At 40.8% G+C, this 22,323-nt stretch overlaps 1 protein-coding gene across 1 annotated transcript; it reads right to left on the bottom strand.

The window, feature by feature from the left end:
- Positions 1 to 11,201: 11,201 nt before the first annotated feature.
- Positions 11,202 to 21,960, bottom strand: LOC124859329 (circadian-associated transcriptional repressor). The gene is made up of 6 exons (XM_047352072.1): positions 21,733 to 21,960; positions 18,899 to 19,294; positions 18,518 to 18,593; positions 17,577 to 17,655; positions 15,447 to 15,573; positions 11,202 to 12,819 (listed from the first exon to the last, which is right to left on the bottom strand). The coding sequence occupies exons 1-6, from the start codon at positions 21,943 to 21,945 to the stop codon at positions 12,427 to 12,429; spliced, it is 1,284 nt and encodes a 427-aa protein (XP_047208028.1). The 5' UTR covers positions 21,946 to 21,960; the 3' UTR covers positions 11,202 to 12,426.
- Positions 21,961 to 22,323: the final 363 nt, after the last annotated feature.

Below are 22,323 nucleotides of genomic sequence, written 5' to 3'. Positions count from 1 at the left end.
GGTAACACGAGTCACAGCTGGCGTGCTGGGATCACTTCTGTGGGATTCCAGCCGACTTATCTCACTATGACTGGAAGCATGGCCTATTGAAACAAACACATAAAGCGTGCTGTCAGACACTAAGTGTAACTCAAAACCATGTCCTTCAGGAGCAGTGTTTGACTCAGATATGCATCATGACCTCAAATTGCGATACCTCATATTTTCAGCATGAGTCAAACCTACACTGCTCTCTGTAACAAGGCTGTTTTTTTTTTTATGTGAGGCGTTAATTCAGAATAAACCTTTAAAAAGAAATATCATATTTTCAGCTGTATTTTCATATTTATTTTGGGATAACTTGATAGTTAAAAGTAACTCGGCATAATAATGAGGAAGAGGAAACTTTTTATAGATATCCTTTTATTTTACAGCAGTGCCACCTAGTGACTAAGGGCCGAAAGTGTCACAACTCAATAAATAAAAGAAATATGAAATCATTATTTGTATATTGTATATTATCAATGTGTATTAATTCAAATAACATTGTAATAAATACACAAAAAAATCTATAAATAGGTCGAAGTCAATAATTTTAATATATGCCATTTAATATACAAAAATAAAAACCATAATATATTTATTTATTTCAGTTTTTTTATATTTGACAGCTTCCCTGCTACACACTATAAAGTATTTTAATGTTGCATTATGACTGGGCAAATACATGCTAACATATAGTTGCTTTAATGAAAAGGCTGTTACATATGTTCTTTGTTTACATATTTACATATTTGTTTACATATGTAAAGATTTTTTATTTTTACCTCTTAAGCCCAAAGGGGTATTGTGAAGTTTGAGCTCAAAGTAACATGCGCAAATCTAACCGAATTTTTCTTAGAATTTACATACTCTATCTAAACAATCATTTTGTTAATAATTATGTCTTTCAAATGGGAGTAATAATTATGGCCTTCCTTTGCTGCTGGTTGAGTAAAACCTGGGTGGATTGGGACAAAATTTATTTTTTGGAATCTGTGAGCTCTCTGCTTACAGCAGACATGCTGGTTGTGTGTGTAGAAGCCGTGTCGTGAACAGCTGAGACCGAGTTTTGCGGTTACGTCATTTTGTGGAGTTTGTTTATTTTCACATTCAACTGCCTTTAGTTTTAACTGTTTTTGGTGTATGTAGAAATGGTTTACATCAGCTTTTAGCCAAGATTCTACTATTTCTGTGAATACCACATATGTTTATGTTCAACCAATGGAACTTGCAGTAAAGAAAGTAGAAGAAAACAAAAGTAAAATTCTGCCCTCAGTACTGGGGGTTAGTTTGTCGTTTGTTATCTATAAATCATAATTAGAGGAGAACGTCTAGCTCACATATTTACAAGAATGTTGAGGTTTTGCACGCTTTTAGAAGCATTTATCTAAAATGGTATTACAGGTTTTTAATTAGTGTTATTTGCTGGCATCTGCTAAGTCCAGTGATTCAGACTCGTTGGTTTTGATCCTGTAGACTCAGAGCGGTGAGAGGATCCGATGGCAGAGGCTGCGTGGTTCTGGAGAGAGACCTGAGGGTGTTAATCATGCATGCCAGCCTCTCTCTTTATCTGTGGGATCATTAAGTCTTACTTTAGTGTGATGATCACTCACTGGAAATGAGCTCCTGCTGCAGGCTGCTTCCATTATTCATACCTACAAGAGCAGTCTGCCTACTTATTCTTGGAAATAAGCCAAAAATGGGAGTGGGTGAATGAAGGGGATCGTGAGGAGGGTCTTCTGTTCTCTTGAAAGCTGAGTGGCATTTTTGGGGTAGTGATCTCATTTCCCGCTGTGCTTCATCTTCTATGATCTGCCTCACTGGTACCTGCACAATAAGACCTGAGGGAGGTGACAAGTGTTGCTCATTACTGTACGGAGGATGACTACTGCTACCCTTTAGGACAAAATCTCTGATTTGAGAGACTGGGCTTTTACTTAAGCTGTGAATCTGCAGCTACAAGGACAACCATCAGTATAGTTATGCATCAGATTTATATTTTAAAGAAAAAACTTTAGATCAGTAAATGAAAACATAAGATTAACAACACTTTTTGTTTGCAAGAGCACAAATTTGGGTGTCTGATTTCATTTCAGACTGAAATACCAGAAACCAAAATTCAAAACATTAATGTCAGTTAATGTAACATTAGTTCATAAATGAGACCTAAAACACAAACAAAAAAACCAACATTGTTTAAAATCTTCCCATACAAGCAAATTCTTTGACTTGTGGTCTCTAAAATATATAAAGAAAACATACTGGAAACATTGAGGCTTATAAAACTATGATGTAGAAATTAACTGATGCAACTGGTGAATTGTTGCCCTAGATACCTGTTGTTTCCTTGGGGTTTGTACATGTGGTTTGGTACTTTAATGACTGGTTGATATTTCAGTGCATGACTCCAAATTCTAATTCAAATTCAAAAATACTTTATTAATCCCAAAGGGAAATTAAATGTTGTTGTAGCTCAATTTATACAGGTTTCTTCAAAGAGCCATTGTAGATGTTGATGGCTGTGGGCAGGAAGGATCTCCTGTAGCGGTCTGTCTTGCAGCAGATCTGAAGAAGCCTCTGACTGAAGACACTCGGTTGTTGTACAACAATCACATGAGGAGGGTGCTCAGGGTTCTCAATAATGTTCTTCATTTTATGAAGAATCCTTCTTTGCACAATGATCTCCAGAGGTTCCAGGGGACTCCCCAAAAAAGAGCCAGCCTTCTTTATCAGGTTGTTGAGCTTTTTTAAGCCCCTGGCTCTGATGCTGCTACCCCAAAAGATGATTGCAGAAAAGATCACACTCTCCACAACAGACTTATATTCGGTGTTTGCAGTATCTTGCTGCAAACACAGTTTCCTCAAGAAGTAGTCTGCTCGGTCCCTTCTTGTAGACGTTTCACAGTTGCATCTGCACTCCAGTCTGTTGTCCAGGTGAACACAGAGGTATTTATGCTCTTCCACCACCTCCACTTCTTCTCCCGTGATGGAAATAGTGTTTAATCTATTCTTCACGTTCATGTTCATGATGAGATGAGTGTTTCTACACCATGCCACATAGCAGTCCACCAGCTCCCTGTACTCAGCTTATTGTCCACCTCTGATACACCCTACGACCGCAGTATTTCTGCAACTAAATTAAATTTGTAAAGCTGTTGGCATGCCTAATGACATATTTTACACAGGTCTAAGCATGAACAAATGACGCACATTTTGTGCAGCATCATACCCTGTAACATCTATGAGGTATGGGTGTCTCCTATGATGCGGACAGAACAGGTACACTAGGATGAAAAGGGTAAAAATATATAATTGCCACATTTGGAGGTTGAAATTCATTGCTCTACAAAGTCTAGAATGCCTCAAATGGTCGACTTATTAGCGGAATAATTTAGAAGGTAATTGAATTTCAGTTACTATGTAATCGAAATGCAAGACAGATTTGCAATAGTGGGATGGGATATGTGATCATTTGAAAATAAACTGTGCAAGTCCAGGATCAGCTTGCCCAGTGTGCAACTCTTAGCTCTTTGGCTAAATTCTGTAAGAACTTTCTGCATGGTATATTGATCAAAATCTAAGTCTACAAAGATTTCAAGAACACCCTGCAGAACACTGGGGAGGGGAAGAATAACTTGTTATACAACTCTAAAACAGTCTGCAGAGAAAAGAATGTCAGAGACAGACTCAGAACTAGAAAATCTCATTTGTCCTTTTCAAAGTTTAATTCACAATTGATTTAAAGCCTTACGCCCTATAAGTGTTAGTTATGTCAATTGTAACAGCTTCTGGATTGTTTCACAGCTGGATGATGCATTTGCTCACATAACTGAAAGTCACAGAGGCGTTTGTTGTCGATATTGTGTAAAACCTCTGACAAATTAACTCAGGAAAAACACTGGTTCGGTCAGAAGTGGAGTGGTGAGGCTGGATCAATAAAACCTAACCACAATTATTTTTCACAAGTATTTTTCATCTGTAATAATTACACATGTAATTCTTTACATGTGTGATTAATGTCAATTTACTGTATAATACAAAACCCAAGCAAGCCTACACTGTAAGGTGGTGACTCTTTCAGCATTGTTTTGTCTTTGGAAAGGCGTAACCTGTTGGAGACAGCAAAAATTGATTGCACTTCTCTGAATGCCAGAAGCCCTTTCCTGCCTGAATCATAGATGTACTTGGTGATTATTTGGCTCTAGGAGCTCAGAATATTCCCAGAGCACTACTTCTGTATTCATCCACACAGAAGCAGACCACCTCAACCAGGTTAATTAAACCAGATTGTGATTGGTAAATTGACGACCCCACAGCCAATGTGCAGCTCTGGATTGTTGCTGCTGTTTCATCACGTGTATAACATGTTATTCTGGTAATTGAGCAGGGGGGATATTTTCGGTTCACACATCTCTTAATTAAAGGTGATAGATCCTCTGACAGATAAGACCATTAACTCTGTGGAGTGTGAATGAATCACTTGCAACTCACAATAACACAATGAGTCTATTCCTTGCATTGCAGGTGTGGGATTAAAATATATGGTGGTCTAAAAGAAAGTTTTAGAATTTTCTGAGCAGAGTTCTTACCACCCACAGATTACAGAGAAAATCAGTGCAGACTCTTCTGTTACCTGCAACATTACACTTTGATTTGTTGGTTACAATCTTTTAGTGGAAGAAATTGGCCTGCAGCACGTTTTTAGGTCACATTTATCCTGACTGGTGTGGCATAGTAAAAACGGGAGAAACAGAGCATATAGAGCATTTGGCCTGCACTTTACCAGTGATTTTTAAAATGTGATACAGCATAAAATGTAATTGCTGCAAAAATAAGATATTTTGTATAGGACAAAAGCTGCACAATAGACCTCTCTATTAGTCATATCATTGAGTAAGTGCTGGAAAGTGAACTGGTTCATTCAGTGTCTGCATTTTTTATGTGGTACAATACCTTAACTAATTGTAGCAGAGTGAAGTACCACCATGTTGGCTGTAATTCAAGCTAATGCCGTTCTCATTTTACCCTTAAAGTAAAGGTCAATTAGCAAAAAAGCAGCCTGAGTGAATAAGGCTGTATTTATTATTCCATCTACCCTTTTGCACCTGGAACCTTGAACCTGTCCTCCTACCCTTTTTTTCCTCTCCCACTCTCCTTTTGAGCGCTTTTAATAAAAGACTCTCATTTGTGCTGCTCCAGTAATGATCTGGTCTTTGTAGTTTTGCCCGCACACTGTGACAAAAGAAACTCCGACATCAATCAGTTTTCTATAGGAAAGAAAAAAACATTCTCTTCCTGGTTGATAATGTTACATGTTAAAATCTGGTGTTGTCCAATTGAACACACTTGAATAGATGGGGAGCTGAATTTAAGTTATTAAAGGCAGTTTAAAATTGAGTTACATTGCCTTGCATGCGTGTTCATGCCCCTTAAGCTTTTTCCTCATTTTGTTGTCACAACCACAAACATGAATGTATTCTATTGGGATTTTATGTGATAGACCAACACAAAGTAATTGTGGAGTCCACGAAAAATTATACATGGTTTGCAATTTGTTTTTACGCATAAAGATCTTAAAAGTGTGGCATGCATTTATGCAGTCCCCCTGAGTCAATACTTTGTAGAACCACCTTTGCTGTCATGAGCAAGTCCCTGAGATACTTAAACTCCTCCACTTGAGGCAAGAACTCCCCTCAACCCGGGAAGGGCAAGTCACCCTTTTCTGGTAGAGAACCATGGCCTTGGACTTAGAGGAGCTGATCCTCATCCTCGCTGCTTCACACTCGGCCTCAAACCGCTCCGGTTTATGCAGTAGATCTTGTCTAGAGGGGGCCAGCAGGACCACAACATCTGCAAAAAGGAGAGACGAAATTCAGAGGTCCCTATACCAGACGTCCTCCTTGTACAGAGACCGGATGGTCCCTAACAAAAGGCCCCTGACTCGGTTCTCCTGGAGCATCCCCCATAGGGCACCACGAGGGACACGGTCGAATGCTTTCTCCAGGTCCACAAAACACATGTGGACCAGTTGTGCAAACTCCCATGAACACTCAAGCACCCTGTAGAGGGTGTAGAGCTGGTCTGGTGTTCCACGGCCAGTACGAAAACCACACTGCTTCTCCTGAAGCCAAGGTTTGACTATTGGCCGGATTTTCCTCTCCAAGACCTTTGCATAGGCCTTTTCAGAGAGGCTGAGGGGTGTGATCCACCTGTAGCTGGAACACACCACCCCGGTCTGCCAGCCCAGAGGCACTGTCCCTAACCGCCACGCGATGTTGAAGAGGCATATCAGCCAAAACAGCCCCACAACATCCAGAGACCTGTCGTACTAAGGGCAGATCCCATCCATACCCAAAGCCTTGCCACCGCTGAACATTTTGACCACCTCAGCAACTTCAGCCTAGGTAATGAACAGGTCCAACTCCGAGTCCCAAGTCTCTGCTTCCTCCAGGAAAGATATGACATTAGGATTGAGAAGATCCTCAAATTAGTTCTTCCACCACCAGATAATGTCACCCGTCAAGGTCAGCAGCTCCCCACCCCCAATGTAAACAGTATTGACAAAGCACTGCTTCCCTATCCTGAGGCGCTGTATGGTTTTCCAGAATCGATTCAAGGCCAACTGAGAGTCCTTTTCCATGGCCTGAGTTTTTGCCTTTGCTACCGCCCAGGCTGCAGCATGCTTAGTCTCACAAACCAACCAGAATTGATAGGACTCCTTCAGCTTGAATGCACAATCCTCTTTGCACCAGTCCTTCATGGTTCCCCCTGCTGGTGGTGGGCCCAATGGGGTGGCAATTGGTTGTTCTGGATTTTATTTAGGGGAAGCTGAATAAAGAAGGCTGAATACAAATGAACACCTTGATTTTCAGATTTTTATATGTGCACTTTTATTTTGTCTGTCATATCAAATCTCAATAAAATACCCAAGTACTGTATGTGGTGGTGATGTAAAATGGTAACAAAGCTCAAGGGATAGGAATATTTTTGTAAGGCGATGTACAGGTCCTTCTCAAAAAATTTGCATATTGTGATAAAGTTCATTATTTTCCATAATGTCATGATGAAAATTTAACATTCATATATTTTAGATTCATTGCACACTAACTGAAATATTTCAGGTCTTTTATTATCTTAATACGGATGATTTTGGCATACAGCTCATGAAAACCCAAAATTCCTATCTCACACAATTAGCATATTTCATCTGACCAATAAAAGAAAAGTGTTTTTAATACAAAAAACGTCAACCTTCAAATAATCATGTACAATTATGCACTCAATACTTGGTCGGGAATCCTTTGGCAGAAATGACTGCTTCAATGCGGCGTGGCATGGAGGCAATCAGCCTGTGGCACTGCTGAGGTCTTATGGAGGCCTGGATGCTTCGATAGCGGCCTTTAGCTCATCCAGAGTGTTGGGTCTTGAGTCTCTCAACGTTCTCTTCACAATATCCCACAGATTCTCTATGGGGTTCAGGTCAGGAGAGTTGGCAGGCCAATTGAGCACAGTGATACCATGGTCAGTAAACCATTTACCAGTGGTTTTGGCACTGTGAGCTGGTGCCAGGTCGTGCTGAAAAATGAAATCTTCATCTCCATAAAGCTTTTCAGCAGATGGAAGCATGAAGTGCTCCAAAATCTCCTGATAGCTAGCTGCATTGACCCTGCCCTTGATAAAACACAGTGGACCAACACCAGCAGCTGACACGGCACCCCAGACCATCACTGATTGTGGGTACTTGACACTGGACTTCTGGCATTTTGGCATTTCCTTCTCCCCAGTCTTCCTCCAGACTCTGGCACCTTGATTTCCGAATGACATGCAGAATTTGCTTTCATCCGAAAAAAGTACTTTGGACCACTGAGCAACAGTCCAGTGCTGCTTCTCTGTAGCCCAGGTCTGGGGAATGCGGCACCTGTAGCCCATTTCCTGCACACGCCTGTGTTTCTACTCCAGACTCAGTCCACTGCTTCTGCAGGTCCCCCAAGGTCTGGAATCGGCCCTTCTCCACAATCTTCCTCAGGGTCTGGTCACCTGTTCCCGTTGTGCAGCGTTTTCTGCCACACTTTTTCCTTCCCACTGAGGTGCCTTGATACAGCACTCTGGGAACAGCCTATTCGTTCAGAAATTTCTTTCTGTGTCTTCCCCTCTTGCTTGAGGGTGTCAATAGTGGCCTTCTGGACAGCAGTCAGGTCGGCAGTCTTACCCATGATTGGGGTTTTGAGTGATGAACCAGGCTGGGAGTTTTAAAGGCCTCAGGAATCTTTTGCAGGTGTTTAGAGTTAACTCGTTGATTCAGATGATTAGGTTCATAGCTCGTTTAGAGACCCTTTTAATGATGTGCTAATTTTGTGAGATAGGAATTTTGGGTTTTCATGAGCTGTATGCCACAATCATCCGTATTAAGACAATAAAAGACCTGAAATATTTCAGTTAGTGTGCAATGAATCTAAAATATATGAATGTTAAATTTTCATCATTACATTATGGAAAATAATGAACTTTATCACAATATGCTAATATTTTTACAATTTACACCATTTTTTGTATGACATCTTAAACTGTGTCCCCTCTTGCTTAAATTTTTATTCTTTATGTTTTCATCAGTCTATCACGATTTCTGTTGGGAGCCCCTTTTTGCGGCCCAGTTCTAACAAGTCTTCCTATCTTTTCTAAAAGAAACCTTTACTTTTTCAAACAGTCCGTGCCAGCTCAGGTTGGACACAGATACTACCAGGTTGTCTGTACACGTGAGCCTGGACCATTAGCCTTGCCCTGGTTGATGGGATCTGGGACAGCGTTGCTGAAAACAATGCAGTGTCGTTAATCGATCCAATCGGCCCCTTTTGGTCTAGAAAAAGTGACACGTGTCTGTACAGAGGGAGTAAGAGAGCACATTTTTTTTCTGTCCTCCAAAGAAAATTTGTTTTGACCCTCTGTAAGTATCTAGTGTTTTTATTTAAACAAGCTGGAATGAAAAAGCAGATCTGGCACGGTTGTGTCTGGCAAAACTGCTGAAAACACTCACAGATTGATCCTTAGTTATAAAGTTAGGATTTATAAATGTGCATCACTACTTTTTACCAATTGAACCTTCCTAAAAAAATATTCAGTACACTATACCTTTTGGATAATTTTTAGCTACTTTGATTATTTTAAAATCATTTAACATCTTAAATTGCAATTACTGTTTACTGTTTAGAAATCTACGAATTGCAGAACATATAGAGCTTTACAAAAGTATTAATACCCCTCAACCTTTTTACATTTTGTAATGATACCACAAACTTAGGATATTGTTTTATCATCTCTTCCTGCTTTAAACGTCTCCACACCTTAATCTCTGACATACCTGCAGTGTTCCTTGGTCTTCATGATGCTGTTTAGTCACTTATGTTCCTCATAAAATCTGAAGTCTTCACAGAACCGCTGAGTTTAATATAAAAATTTTTCTGAGATTAAATTACACACAGGTGGACTGTTTGTTGACTAATTCTTGACTTCTGATGGTAAAATGTTACCCTGGATTTAATCTGATTATGGTCTTTGAAAATATGTTCAAAAGACATTGAGCTGTTAAGACGTTTCTGTTCTATTTACAAAAAGATCCACATTTACAGCATTATTGAGATGTCAATAGTGATTTCTCCAATTAAAATAATTATTTGAAAAAAGTTGAAATGACCATACTTCTTTCACATAACATAATGTAATTAAAATTAGGCAATTATGTAGTTTAGTATTAGTATGGTTTAGTAGTAGTCTAGTAATGAAATGTTAAAATATTACTTTAATTCATTTCAAAAATTACTTTTACTTTAGCAACATATTTGTTAAGAGGTAGGATGTCTACAGGCAAGTGGAACCAGACTAGCTTCGTGTAAACGTGAAGTGATACCGACTTGGTTTATGTGATGGCACTCTTAAAAAAAAGCTGAGATTTCACTTTGCAAAGCAGATCTGAGCAACAGAAAGTGACCAAGTCTAAACCATTAAATCCTAATACTTCCTCCAAAAGCAAGGTCCGTTCAGTGCCGGGTGTCGAGTGCCCTGATTGTCCATCAGTGACAGAGATCAGTCAACAACTTTCGAATAGTTTGCCTTTTACACACAAAATAAATTTAAACAAAACTGGCTCAAAAATTGTGACCTGGTTTCCTGGGTAAGACAAAAGACAAGAAGCCTCATCTATCTTTCAGTTCGTTATTTTGAAGTATGCAACAACCTGATCAGACTTCAAAAGATGAAATAAGAAATGGTAAGATGGTACAATTATGCTGTATAATATTGTCAATGTCAGTAGATCATGTTAATGACTTAAATTTAAACTAGAAAGCAAGTTTTTTCAGTTAAAGTAACATTTACCTTTAACCTGCCAAGTAGATAATGTGAGCTAATGCTAGCTACTTTTGGTGCACTGTCTTTGTGCTCAGAGTTCTGATTTCCCAGCGGGAAAATAGTAAGAACACCCCTGAAGTTGGAGGAACCGTGAGTTTCGGATCCAATATGCCTGCACTTGTATAAACTTTAGTGAAGATTGCTGATATAACCTATGTATTAACACTTCTGAAGGTTTGTATCTCTTTCAACCAGTGGGAAACAGAAGTGCTCTAAAAACCATACTTTTCCACTTCATAAACGACATGTACTGGTAATAATGGTTAACAGCACATCCTTTATCAAATTCTATCGTTTCCTGACTTGCAGCTAGAATACTCCCAACTCAGGCGTAACGTCTTTCTCAGCTCCGAGCTTCGACAACTTTTACCTGCTGATAAGTTAGTACAATGTGGTCAAACTTTCTCACATTGATCAAATAATTGTTTCTTAAGTTAATATAAGACAAGAAATATTTTATATTATACATTAAGCATGTATTCTGTTAACTAAATTCCCTCCATATTTGACCCAGTACTCAGTAAGCAAAATCAGACAGAGTTGGTTAAATTTAACCAGGAGGTTTTTTCGTTTTTTTTTTAGAAAACTAACACAGAATATGTTATTTTAGCAAAAAAGAGGTTAAGACAAGTAAAGACATTGACAACAGAATAAAGAAAAGTGACAAACTGTTGACAATCAGAAACAATAAAACGTCTTTAAAAAAAAACTCAAGTGGGAAAAATCTGACAGCGCTTACCTGTATTCACAGACCAAAAAACACAAAGGGTCTGAAGCAGTTTGCATCAAACAAATATAACCACATTTATTTTGAAAGTATAAAATTTCACACTATAAAGGCCACTTTTCAGGGTAAATCGAGAACCTTCGCAGTAAGATTTACACAGACAAATCCTTTGTCCATCTCAGGTGGTCTAACACACTGTCTAGTTCTGCGGCAAAATAAATAGTAATTGTTCTACTCCACCACAGCTAGTAGTTGGCAATAATTTACTCATACAGGAAAATGGCAGGAGTGACAATTCCTGATTCTGTAGATCCCACAGAGGTGCAGGTACTCTAAATGCTTCTCTTTTTTTATTTTATTTTATTTTTTTAAATCAAACCGGCTCACAGGCACAGCTTGACGTTACAGGCACTGTTTGCCTTCTTCTGGGAGACTCAGAAAAACAAATCTGCAGTTGACATTCTTTACAATGGCACCAGTCAGGCCACAAGAGCATCCCCCATAGAGAGAGAGAGAGAGAGAGAGAGAGAGAGAGAGAGAGAGAGAGAGAGAGAGAGAGCAAGCATCCTCTGTTTGTACTGCACGGCCTCGTTGTCGGAGGCCGTTTGGCTCAATGCAGACCTGGTCAGGGGGTCCAGACTCTGAGCAAAGTGGTCACATTCCAACTCACTAACCATGACATGGTGCTCGATGAGGTAGAACAGTTGTACCAAAAAGGATTTATCGATGAAGGTCAGAAATGAGTAACAGTCACATCAATAAACCTAAGAGTGGAGGCGAAGGGGGTGGGGGGGGTCATTAACATCACATGTCAGCACAACAATATGTAGAGCACGTATGGAAATCTGAAAATCCTTCCTACCGGCTAAATTTTCTCCTCCCTTCCAGACAGAACGGCAGGTTCATGTAAACCTGTATCGTTTAACCCGCGAGCCGATGGGGAAGAGTCCAGTTCTGACAATACTTGCTTCGGTTATCTGCGCACGTGTCACCTAACCTTTTGACGCTCACACACACACGCAACTGAAGAATGCAAACAGAGAAACAAGGATAAGTCAACAAAGGAGGAAACGAAGGCAGACACTTTTCATGTCAGAGACAACTGCGTGTTCGTCAACACCCGCTCCGTGCAGCAGAGGAATCTATGACGTCCCTTTTTTTCGCTCCCATCTATCCTGAAGGCTGGAATGAGCGAAGCAAGCTGGCCCTTAACAGGGTGGGGCAAGGCAAGGCTGGGTTGAACGCCAGAACACCCCCCCCCCCCCCTCATGTTTGGACTAGGACCAGCTGCTGCCCATCAAACCCCCTGTCCCCTTGCGTGTGATGATGCTGTCTGTTGATTTAAGGAGCCGTTCCAGGCAGGGAGCGTTGATTTTGCCCGACGGTGGGCCTTTGGGCACAGAGTCTGTCTTATCATGGCTGTCTGTGCTGGAGGAAACGGCACTGTCCTGCGTCAGGTCTTTATCTCTGGGCAACAGCGGGTGCCTGGGACCAGCCGGGGCCTGCTCTGCTACGGGGGAGCAGATGGGCGACGTGTGGAGCCACTTCAGGTTGTTGGCAGAGTAGGCTTCAGGGGGAGTCAGGTCCGTCACCCTCAGAGCTTTGGTGCCGGTTGGAGGATCAATGCGAGAGACGGAGCTCTCAGCTGCAGATGTCATCACTGGAGATAACTGTTTGTTAGGAAAGATGGAGAACTTTAGTCCTTTAGCAACATAACAATCAGAGACCATTCAAATTAATAAAGAACATCTTTCATTAGCTTGCTTAATTATTTTATTTTTAAGAGGTTATTATGCTAAACACGGTACTCCTACAAAAAGTTAGGTTATTAATCTAAATGAAACTGCAAATATACACACTGCCATCCACAATTATTGGCACCCTTAGTTAATAAATTACTCTAAAAAATAACTAATTATTACTGTGACTGTAGATATGGACAAATTAGGGTAAGTAGCTATTTTTATTAGAAGTCATAACTTATGAAAATTAACACATATCTGCCTTATTTGAAGAAAAACTTATCTTGTCTTTCCCATTTTGAAGTACATCTGCACATGATATTTGCACTCCAGTGAAACAGGAAATCATGGAATAATAATTATAAGTTTAGACACCCTGAAAGCTGTGTGTTATGTATTTCGAGGTAAAATGGTAAAAAAAAAAAACAATTATTTCTGAATAAATGTACTAAAACTTCTCAAGAAACCTGTACGACATAATGACGTGGGTGGATGACATTTTGGTGGAATAGACAACCAGGTAAGTCTAACAGCCTGTACCTGACAGCAGATGTGAGTCAAGACAGTGACTTAGAATGAGATAAAAGCTTATTTTTTGCATTTGTGTAAGATTAAGGTTAAGTTTAGTCTGTTTGTCCAAGAGACTCAGAGAGACTGTGTGAGATGCAGTGGCCGGTAAACATGGGTTTCTTTAAAAAAGGGCTTTGCCCACACATGGTGAAAATTAGCTTGCGCACGCTGGATGGGTCTCAGATCTCTCCCTTAAAAGATAAAACAGATATATGACAGGGGATTTTCCATCCTAACTTTCTTCCAACTCATGCCAGTAAATAAACTAGTTTGTATCCAAGTTTTTAAACATTGTATATCAGTTTATTTCTCTTTTTCGATGTGCATTTTGATGAATTATGGAGACAGATAAACACAAAATGCAAAAATCCCATGTGTAAACTCTTCATTTCTTTCTGAAGGTTTTCTATTACATGGCATTTCCATTTACTGTGATTTTAACCCTGTCTGGGTCAGTCAATTCTTATGATTCCAGATCAAACCAAAATAACCCAAAGCGACCTCCTGTAGTGCTAGTAGACATGATTTACCAGTCTTATAGCAACTTTTTCTTAAGATAGTGATACGATTAGACAAAAACACCATCAGTTGTCAAAAGTGGGAAACCTCCCCTAAGACAGGTACAAATTAATGTATGGACGACAGGAGACGTCTCCTAGCAGACGTCTTCGTTTCGTACCTTAAAAACGTAAACCAAAAGTTGATTCATGACCAGTAGTGTAATGCATGGGACAGTCAGGGGTTATTGGCACCGCCTTTAGGGAAAAGGATAATCAGGAAGGCTTATACATTAATTACTGGTGCTTTTTGGTAACCATACTATCTCAGCTAACCCCTGATGATAAATTATAGATTTAAATTGAGGTTGTGTGTACAGCATTTGCAACATCACTAAATCAAACTTGCATCTCTTGTGCTACTTTGACCTTGTAAATAGATCATTACTTATAATTGCGCAATATTTGAAAACCTCACATTTAAAAGTAAGTTACTCAACTTTCCACATCATAATTACAAGCTAACGGATTTTATTTGAACGCAGGATTGGCCCTCTCAAATCCAAATAAATTGCCTTGTGAAAAAAAAGACAGGATAGCTATTGTGAAATGCCTGTGGTTCATTTAACCACAGAGGCTACATGAACATACAAAAGTACTACATAAGTGAGATGTGGAAGGAAAAGCATACGTAGATATATGTGCTGTATTCAATCCTCCTGAGTAATGCATAGGGGAAATCTTTTTTTACAAAAAGTTTTTTTCCCCGTTCTTGTTTGCAAAATAAAAGTGTAAACAGATCGAATGGAGAGCGTCTAAAAAAATAAAAAAAAAATCACTTTTTCAAGTCTTGACACACTCAATTGGATTCAGGCTTGGACTTGCCCATTCTAATACATGGGTATGCTTTGATCTACATCGTAGCTCTGTCTGTACTGTATGTTTAGGGTTGTGGTCATGCTGGAAGGTGAATCCCTGCCCCAGTCTCAAATCTTTTACAGCCTCTAATAGATTTTCTTCATAGATTACCCCGTATTTACAGTAGCTTCCTCTATCTTCCCATCAACTGCAACCACATTTTCCGGTCCCCGCTGAAGAAAAGAATCCCCACACCATGATGCTGCCAAAATGTGATTAAGTGTAATCTTGCAACGTGATCCTCCTTTTTATGGGTGGGTTGGATTAACGTCAGGAATAAATCCACACCAGTTAAATGCAAAGGATTCTTCCAGGTCTATTAAGATCTTCCTAAACCTTAGAGGGACACTCCTCCAATTTTGTCTTTGCTTTTGTGTCAACCTGAGACTCAGTAAAAAATAGCTTTAAATCCTTCTTTTCTTGTCACGGAGCAGTGATTAAATAACAATGGGCATTTTTGTTGCCCCTGTCGCAACGCTGTCACTCTTGGCAGCGGCTCATGTCTTCTTGAGGAGCTCTTACACAACAGGGTTGCTTTTTTCTTCTTTTTTTTTTTTTTTAAACCTTTACCTTAAGTCTTTTGTTGGGCACAAGTCCCTCTGTCTGGGTAGTGACGAGTTGCTCCTGAAGTTTCACATGAGGGAACCAGCTCTTTAACATCGCCTCCATTTTCAGAATGATATCAACATATTTCTCTCTGGAAAAAACAAACCCATGAAGGAAAGAGAGGTGGAGAAGAAAAACAGAGAAAGAAAGACAATGTTTACTTTGGCTATCATGCGTGAATCTTGATCTACAAACAATCCCGTCAACCATTTCGAAAAATTGTTATCTCTCGATCAGACGTACCCAGGAAATATGCAGCCTTGAAGAGTGAGCGAGCCTGCATGCATGTGTGTGTTTGTCTTAACTACATTTCTCACATGTTTGGAGCTCACACGTGGCTTGACGTGTAATAGCTCTGCTTGTGTCTAAATATAAATCCCAAAGCCACAACGGTGTCAAACAGCGTCATTGTGGAAATAAACTAGATGATGTCGTGGGAGGAGGGAAAGGAAGGAGGAAAGCGAGCTTAGAAGAGTCCTGACAAAACCAGATGGTAGGCAGGGGATTAACCGGCATCATATGATCAGGACCTACTTGTTGAAGTCCTCTCGGAAACATGTAAAATTCATGTGAAAGATTACCCCTTAAACAAAAAAAAAAAAAAGTCACTTTGATCCTATCTGCTTTGTTGGAGCTGGAGTGGCCACCAGCTGGTAACACAGAGCAGGAAGCGGGGACAGACAGAGGGAAGAAGGGAGGGGTTAAGTCCACCTTCCAGGCTCTGCCCTGGCTGTCTGCGGGAGGCGGCCACACCCACTCTTTGTCTCCTGTTGGAAGGCGGCAGCTGCTTGGAGAAGTCACCAATTAATCTGTGCCAGACTCAGCAGCATACCTTGATGCCCCCAACAGAAGCCGTGCTTAAATATCAGGGGTGCATTCAATATTAATCAGCCTTTGTTTCCAGTAGACAGCAGGTAAAATAGGTAGCTTTTCAAACGGAGACCCCAAAAATATTCATATGTTTATTTTTACCAATAGTCTAATTTGACAAAGCTTCGATTGCATGATGCGAAAGGTTATCATATTACAAGGACTAAGACTTTCTCCTTTAAAAGGGGGAGGGGGGTAATATCATACTCCATTACACTGTCTGGCTGGTGGAGAGCTAATCAAGCAGGAACAAGCCTCCCTCTCCCACCGAGGAGCGTGATACATTTTTAACGATATGGCCGGCTAAAGAGCGACAAGCCGTCTCTGCAGTAAATTTATCCTGAATGCGTGTGGGAGTAGCAGCAACCTGCTGTGAGCCATGTGTCACAGACATAATGGAGACCACTTAGAAAGCAAACAGTATTTCCGTGCAGCCGGATGTGCTTCACTTCAGATCCTCAACCCGATTTAAACTATAGTGGACAAACACATTTAGGCTGTGCAGGTTTCTGAGATGGGTGAAGCAGGAGGGTACATACAGTGCTTTGTAAAAGTATTCATCCAGCCAGAACCTTTTGGTCATGCTACAGCCACGAACTCTGTCATATTATGTTAGCAGAGCATAGTTGTAGACATAAAAATCTGAAACGTGTGGCATTCAGATGTATTTACCTTCTTTAAGTCAATGCTTTGTAAAAATCACATTTTGCTGCAATCACAGCTGTAAGCCTTTTGGAGTATGTCTCTAACCGCTTTCTATGTCTAGAAACAAAATTGGGCCTGTTCTATTTTACAAAATAGTTAAACCTCAGTCAGATTAGTTGGTGAGCTTCTGTTATTTTACCACTGATTAGTTGGAATTAGGTATATAATCTAATGTTCTCTAACAAACCACTGAAGCCTTCGCAGAGCAGATGTATTTATAAATCATACCCAAGGTGACTAATTTTAACCATAAAATGACATCTGAAAGTAGTTGCTTGCACTGGGTTTTATTTATGGTTGTCAAAGGAATACCACTGCATGCCATATGTCATTTTCCTTCCACTTTACAATTAAGTGCCGAGTCACATTGGAACATAAAATGAATGTAAAATACAGTGAAGTTTGTGGATATAACATGATACAATCTGAAAACAATCAAGGGGTATGAATACTTTTGAAAGGTACCGTATATGATATCTAAGGGAAAATAAATGTAGAGGGTATGTAGGTCAAACTCACCCAATGAAGGGGTTCTGCAGAACACCCATGATCCTTTGAATCCTGTCCATAGCCACACTCTCCTGGAAACTGCTGAGCCCTGGAAAAGAAAGAAAAGCTGCAGTGTGAAGTACATCAACAGCAGGCCCCGTGTCTGTGCAGCAGATGGGCTCTTTGAAATCTTTGTATGAAGGAACAGCCACCCCTGCTTCTGTGAGCAGTGAGCACTGGGTCACACAAGGTTCGGGTCTGACCAAGATCCCAAAACTAAGCTGTTTCCGAGCTTGCCTGGACACGGACGTTATCTTCCAAAAGGCACATGTAATGCCGCTCTGACAGAAACACAAACAGCAGCTGCCTCTCTGGTAAAGTGTGGTAAAGTACGTTCCCACTCAGTTCTGAGAAGTTTGCACAGAAGTGTAGAGTGAAGTTTCTTACTCTTGGTAGGTAAAGCAACATCACTGAGTACTTTCTTTATCTGTTGAAATAGCGTGATCCCTAAGTGAGCCTTCACCTGAAATGATCTTTGTTACATAACAAAAGGAGAAGGGTTCATGAATATTTGTGGTTATTGGATAGTCCAACAACAATACATGTTTCAGACATCACACTCTCAAATCTCAGGGACACGTTTTTTCCACCAAGATCTGCATGTTGCCTGTTCCCTCATAGACAAATGTTGCTTTAATATACTGCATTAAAAAAACACTTCTACATTTATACATTTTCTATCCATAAACAGATCAACCACCAGCAAGTACTTCTGAGTTGCTATGAGGAAAATAGGGATAATCTCTTCATTTTCCTATAGTCAAAAGTTCTAACTCTATCAATCTACCTGCAGCACATGTTTCTCTTTAAAGTGTCATAGTTCTCAGAATAAAAAAACTAATCTGACTAAAAGTGCTTTGGAAAGGGTGAAGTAAGCAGATGACATATACAATATGCACTGACTGACTTACTTTCTTTGTATCTCCCTGAACGAAGGCCATTCAAGATTGATGACAGCGGATAGATGTAGCATTGTAGCTCCATGCACTGGAAATGATAATATATTGATTTATAGACAGGTGATTAAACATAAGCTGAAACATTTGCAATACAAACTGAGTACCATACATCAGATAGCAATGCTTGGTTCACTATGAAATGACAAAATGTCCAGAGAACAGAACCACACACACTCCTTAGGCTGCTAAAGGGGTAGGGGGGTTAGCTTTACTGGAAAAGTCCGTAAAATCAACATGGGGGGTTGGACCTAGGTGATAGGGCATGTCCTAGTTTCGCTGACACTGTCAACCCTCCTCCTGCTAGAAACAAACATTGGTCACAGCGGCGCTCACCTTGTTGATAAAAACTTGATCCTTCTTCAGCGTGGTGGATATAAGCTGCCGTTCCTTGCACTGCTCTCCTGTGGAGCTATGAGGTCTCTTCGTCGGTTGAGTGTTCTTTCCGTTCGCCTTTTCTCCGCGCTGCGATTTACACAGTCCATTGCCGGAGTCTCTCTCTGACCTCGTAGCGCAGCTGGGAGATCCCCTGCTACCGGAGACCTCACACCAGCTACCCTCCTTCAGCTCGCTGCTGCTCTCAGAAGGAGAAAGCTCTCTCTGGGCGTGCTTCGCGGTACAGTCTGGCTCTTGCTCGCTCTCATTTTCCTCTGTGTCGCTGGCCAGCCAGTCGATGGAGTTGTCCGAATCTGTGGCAGACATCCTCAGCTGCAGGCACTGACCATCACTGACCTGGTGTGAGAGAAAGACGAAACAGAAGTTAAGGACAGCCGTGGGAGGAGATGAGACACATGGCTAAAATATCAACAATTCAAGGCTGGAGTCAAAATGATTACAGGAGCGTCCTTGTCCGAGCACTGTGGGTTTGCTTGAATAATAACAATAATGAAAGGTCTTCCAAAAACACAGCATCTCCAAGCAAGTAGACGTAATTATGACAATGAGGCACCAGAACCGACGGTGGCTGTGAGATTACGATGGCCTATTTGTTTTGCAGATGCAATACTTGAGCTAGTAAACATGAACCAAGCACCATCAAACACAAACACGAAAACAACCCCCCAGGGCCCAGATCGACACGTGCCCCAGTTCTTGCCTATGTAATCAAGTATCAAGTATCAAGTAGTTTTACACATACCAGGCTGTGCACAGGTTAGGAATGGGCCCGGTAGCGACTTCAAGCTATAGCAAGGTTTTAAAAAGTTACTGTTTCAAAAATGCAAAAATGTTCCATCACAGCATTCCTACAGCTGAAAATCTTTTTACAGAGATCCCAGAGAAATGCTTCACACTGCCAAACAGATGGCTGAAAACAAGGCCAATACACATTTCCCTCTCTTACTAGAAAGACAGATTCAGCTTTTTTGTTATACTTCAGGTCTCAAAAACACATACAGTCATGACTAAAGAAGCACCACTAATCACTCCAATTAAGATAAAGCTGTTTTACAACAGATGGCAGGTGTAAAGCGGCCGACTGCAGGCTGGTAACAAGGCAGACAGCTCAACATATAACCAGCTAACTCTTAGCATTGTGCTTCTCTAGAATAAGGCAAACACCATAAAGGTGTAACATTCAGAGCAAAAAGCACTTGATCCCTAATTCAGAAGGTGTTATTTCTATATTTCTACTATACGCCAAAATCAAAAATCAACTGCTGCTCTTTAAATAAAATTGTTATATAACATTATACTTTTTTTTGTTTCCGTTTTTTGTGTAAAGTCTGCGACAATTTTACTCAGGTTTTGATACAGTGAAGAATCCTATACCAGTCCGTGCCTCGATTCTACCAGTGTACCTCCCAGCTGCTGCCATGGTCATCCATAGACATTGTTAGCGTCCTTCAAAGGGGGCAGGGGTCTAGACTGGAGGGCTGACCTCTTGGAAAGGTAATAATAAAAGATATAATTAAACAACCACTCTCTGCTTGTTACCTACTGAAGGATGTCTCGTGAACAAAAACCGAAAACGTTTCTCATGGATGCCTAATTGCTTGCTGGGGCTTTGGTGTGTTTCCTTGGCAATAAAAGGAAGTGAGAACTGCGTTTTCTTTAGTGGTCGGAATGTTAACGCCTGGCATGTCTCAGGTTTCCTGTAAAATTTGAGGGGTTAGAAGAGGTTATAGCTCACTTGTTCTTTGTTTTAGGACTCTGATCTTATAGTTAAAGGCTGAGAGTGGAGCAGAGGGGGTCCTCTTATCCACAGAACCTAAAAAAAGATATATGGATTTGTTTCACAGATTGAAATATGAGCATCAGCGATCACAGAAACCAACCAGCAACCATAAAATTATACAAACGTACCATTAACATATAATACATATAACACAAGGCAATTCAAACAGGTCAGTAAATGTATTTTATCTAATCTGGAGTGTCCACTATAAAAATCCTCTGTTTTGTAACACGGGTTGACAAGCAAACCCCAACACTTCCTGTGAAAAGAAGCCTCATATGGCAAAGCTAAGCTTTTCTTTTATCGTGTGCATTCAACACAGCTGAAAAGCTTAGAACCAAGCTGGTGCCCCGACTTGTTGAACCAGAGATTTACTTATGTAATGAAACAATATGCCACGCTTGAACAAAGATCGATTAGCCCTGGGCCTTTGAAAACACCTCAACAAGTCACAGGCATGCACTTCTTTATTTTGACTAAGAAACTATATAATGTATAGTCAGTTACAGATGCAAAATATCAGATAGCCCTCATGATGCACACCTGGTCAGCTAGGGTCCCTAATACATATGATGCCCATCAGTTACAGCTATAAAAGTTTAATTATTTAAGGAAATTACCGAGATTAGGAGGTGAAACATTGTAATCATTCACCATAAGGGGGAACAAAATCGTTTAAAGTGAATGGTAAGGTCGTCCGCCTATCAGAGCAGGAGACACAATAGACTTCCTCATCGGTCATAGTAAATTTGGCAGCACTGCTAAATTACATAAAGCCAGAATCAGAAAAAGAGCAGTAGAAATATTTGTTCAATCTACAATAATCAACTTTTAGCCCGAATATATATATATTCTTTTATTATGTGTTTGAAATTCCTCCAGATGATTTTTAAATGAGGGAACCCTAACCTTAGAAGCGTTTAACCGGCTCATACGGAGATGATCTGTGGGTATGATCGGTGCGGTGTGAGATGTGGACCGCAGGTCTACCTACCTTCCCGGGGTGCGGCGGCCGGTCGTGTCCTCTCCTCCTTTGTTCAGCTGTGAATCCGGCAGAAGCGTCGGGCAGAGAGGAGCAGCTGGTGTGCGGGACGTGTGCGGCGTGTGAACGGAGAGGCAGCAGCCACAGCCAGTAATCAGCCCCGTGTTGCTTCTCCCGAAGCAACGTGTCTGAGAGGGCGGGACCAGCGCGCTCCGGCTCTCCCATTCGCCGATCCGCCTAGCCCCGGCCGACGAATCGCCTCGTCGATTCGTTGCAGCGGCGGAGCAATAGGCGAGGCCGGTTTACATATGCAAACGACATGGAAATGACACAAACACGTGGACACGCGGTGCGGTTTCCATTTCAGCAGCTGGGCGAAAAGTCAAGCCGGGTCTGGTCACTGCACACTGCACAGGCATTCAGCTTCATGATCATCTGGATGGGGATTTTTGCCTGGCTCGAAGCATGTCCGTAAGCTGAGAGGACATGGTTTAAAAAAGCCAAACAAGCAGATTCAGGAAGCAGCTGTGGTGGGAGGATAATGGTCATGGCATTTTTTTTTTTTTTTTTTTTTTTTACTGAACTGGAAAATAAAAAAGAGGG

The sequence above is a fragment of the Girardinichthys multiradiatus genome, chromosome 2 (assembly GCF_021462225.1).
Source record: "Girardinichthys multiradiatus isolate DD_20200921_A chromosome 2, DD_fGirMul_XY1, whole genome shotgun sequence".
Classification (NCBI taxonomy): Eukaryota; Metazoa; Chordata; class Actinopteri; order Cyprinodontiformes; family Goodeidae; genus Girardinichthys; species Girardinichthys multiradiatus.
The sequence above is the reverse complement of the archived record's forward strand: the minus strand, read 5'-3'. Positions and strand labels throughout refer to the sequence as shown.

Coding starts and splice junctions, on each gene's coding strand:
- LOC124859329 (XM_047352072.1), bottom strand. CDS start 21,945: ATGGGAGAGCCGGAGCGCGCTGGTCCCGCCCTCTCAGACACGTTGCTT. Junction 18,594..18,898: donor ATCAAGTTTTTATCAACAAG/GTGAGCGCCGCT, acceptor TATCATTTCCAG/TGCATGGAGCTACAATGCTA. Junction 17,656..18,517: donor TTCAGGGAGATACAAAGAAA/GTAAGTCAGTCA, acceptor TTTCTTTTCCAG/GGCTCAGCAGTTTCCAGGAG.